At 46.5% G+C, this 639-nt stretch overlaps 1 protein-coding gene across 3 annotated transcripts in view; it reads left to right on the top strand.

The window, feature by feature from the left end:
- The window catches only part of LOC102000749 (general transcription factor II-I repeat domain-containing protein 2), a 37,959-nt gene that overhangs the window by 5,426 nt on the left and 31,894 nt on the right, over window positions 1-639 (top strand). For all 3 annotated transcript variants that reach the window (XM_026787865.1, XM_026787868.1, XM_005344665.2), the window contains exon 2: window positions 312-412. In XM_026787865.1, the coding sequence (XP_026643666.1) occupies window positions 317-412 (96 nt within the window). In that variant the 5' untranslated portion in view covers window positions 312-316. The remainder of the gene's footprint in view (window positions 1-311; window positions 413-639) is intronic.

Below are 639 nucleotides of genomic sequence, written 5' to 3'. Positions count from 1 at the left end.
AAAGAATATTGTATACAAAATAAATAAATAAATATTTTTAAAAAAAAGAACTTCCTCGTAGGTCATGATGGGACTCACCTCAACCACACATTCCTCCATGCATCTTGTATCTTTGCTGTGGGAGCTTCAGGTTAGGTAGAGTCTGGGTATCCTACAAGGGTACCCTCATGTCCTCAGGATGCCTCACCTGCACCAGCTTGGGGATCAAAACTTTAAGCCGTAATGGTCCTTCAATTCATGAACTCACGGAGCTGTAGTCATGTGATCACAAGGACACTGACACCACTTGCATCCTTGTTTCTCTTTTGCAGGAGCAATGGCCCGGGTGGCAGTGCCCACCGTGCCCACTGGAGATGAGTCTTCAGACAGCAGGATGGTGGTGACGTTCCTCATGTCTGCTCTGGAGTCCATGGTGAGATGCTCTGGTTCTGCCAATTTCTCAGACCATTGCTGAAGGCTGGTGACACACTTTGGGGTCACTCCTTATGTACCCCGTCTTGTCTGTATGAGGGTATCCTTCATTCCAGGAGTGGCGGTACACATCCGTAAATCCCAGCACTTTGGGAGGGAGAGAAAGAAGGATCAGAAATTCAAGGGCAGCAAGGGTCAGGGTTGTTTTGATCTTTTTTTTTTTTTTTT

This window comes from Microtus ochrogaster, chromosome 2 (assembly GCF_000317375.1).
Source record: "Microtus ochrogaster isolate Prairie Vole_2 chromosome 2, MicOch1.0, whole genome shotgun sequence".
Lineage (NCBI taxonomy): Eukaryota > Metazoa > Chordata > Mammalia > Rodentia > Cricetidae > Microtus > Microtus ochrogaster.
The sequence above is the reverse complement of the archived record's forward strand: the minus strand, read 5'-3'. Positions and strand labels throughout refer to the sequence as shown.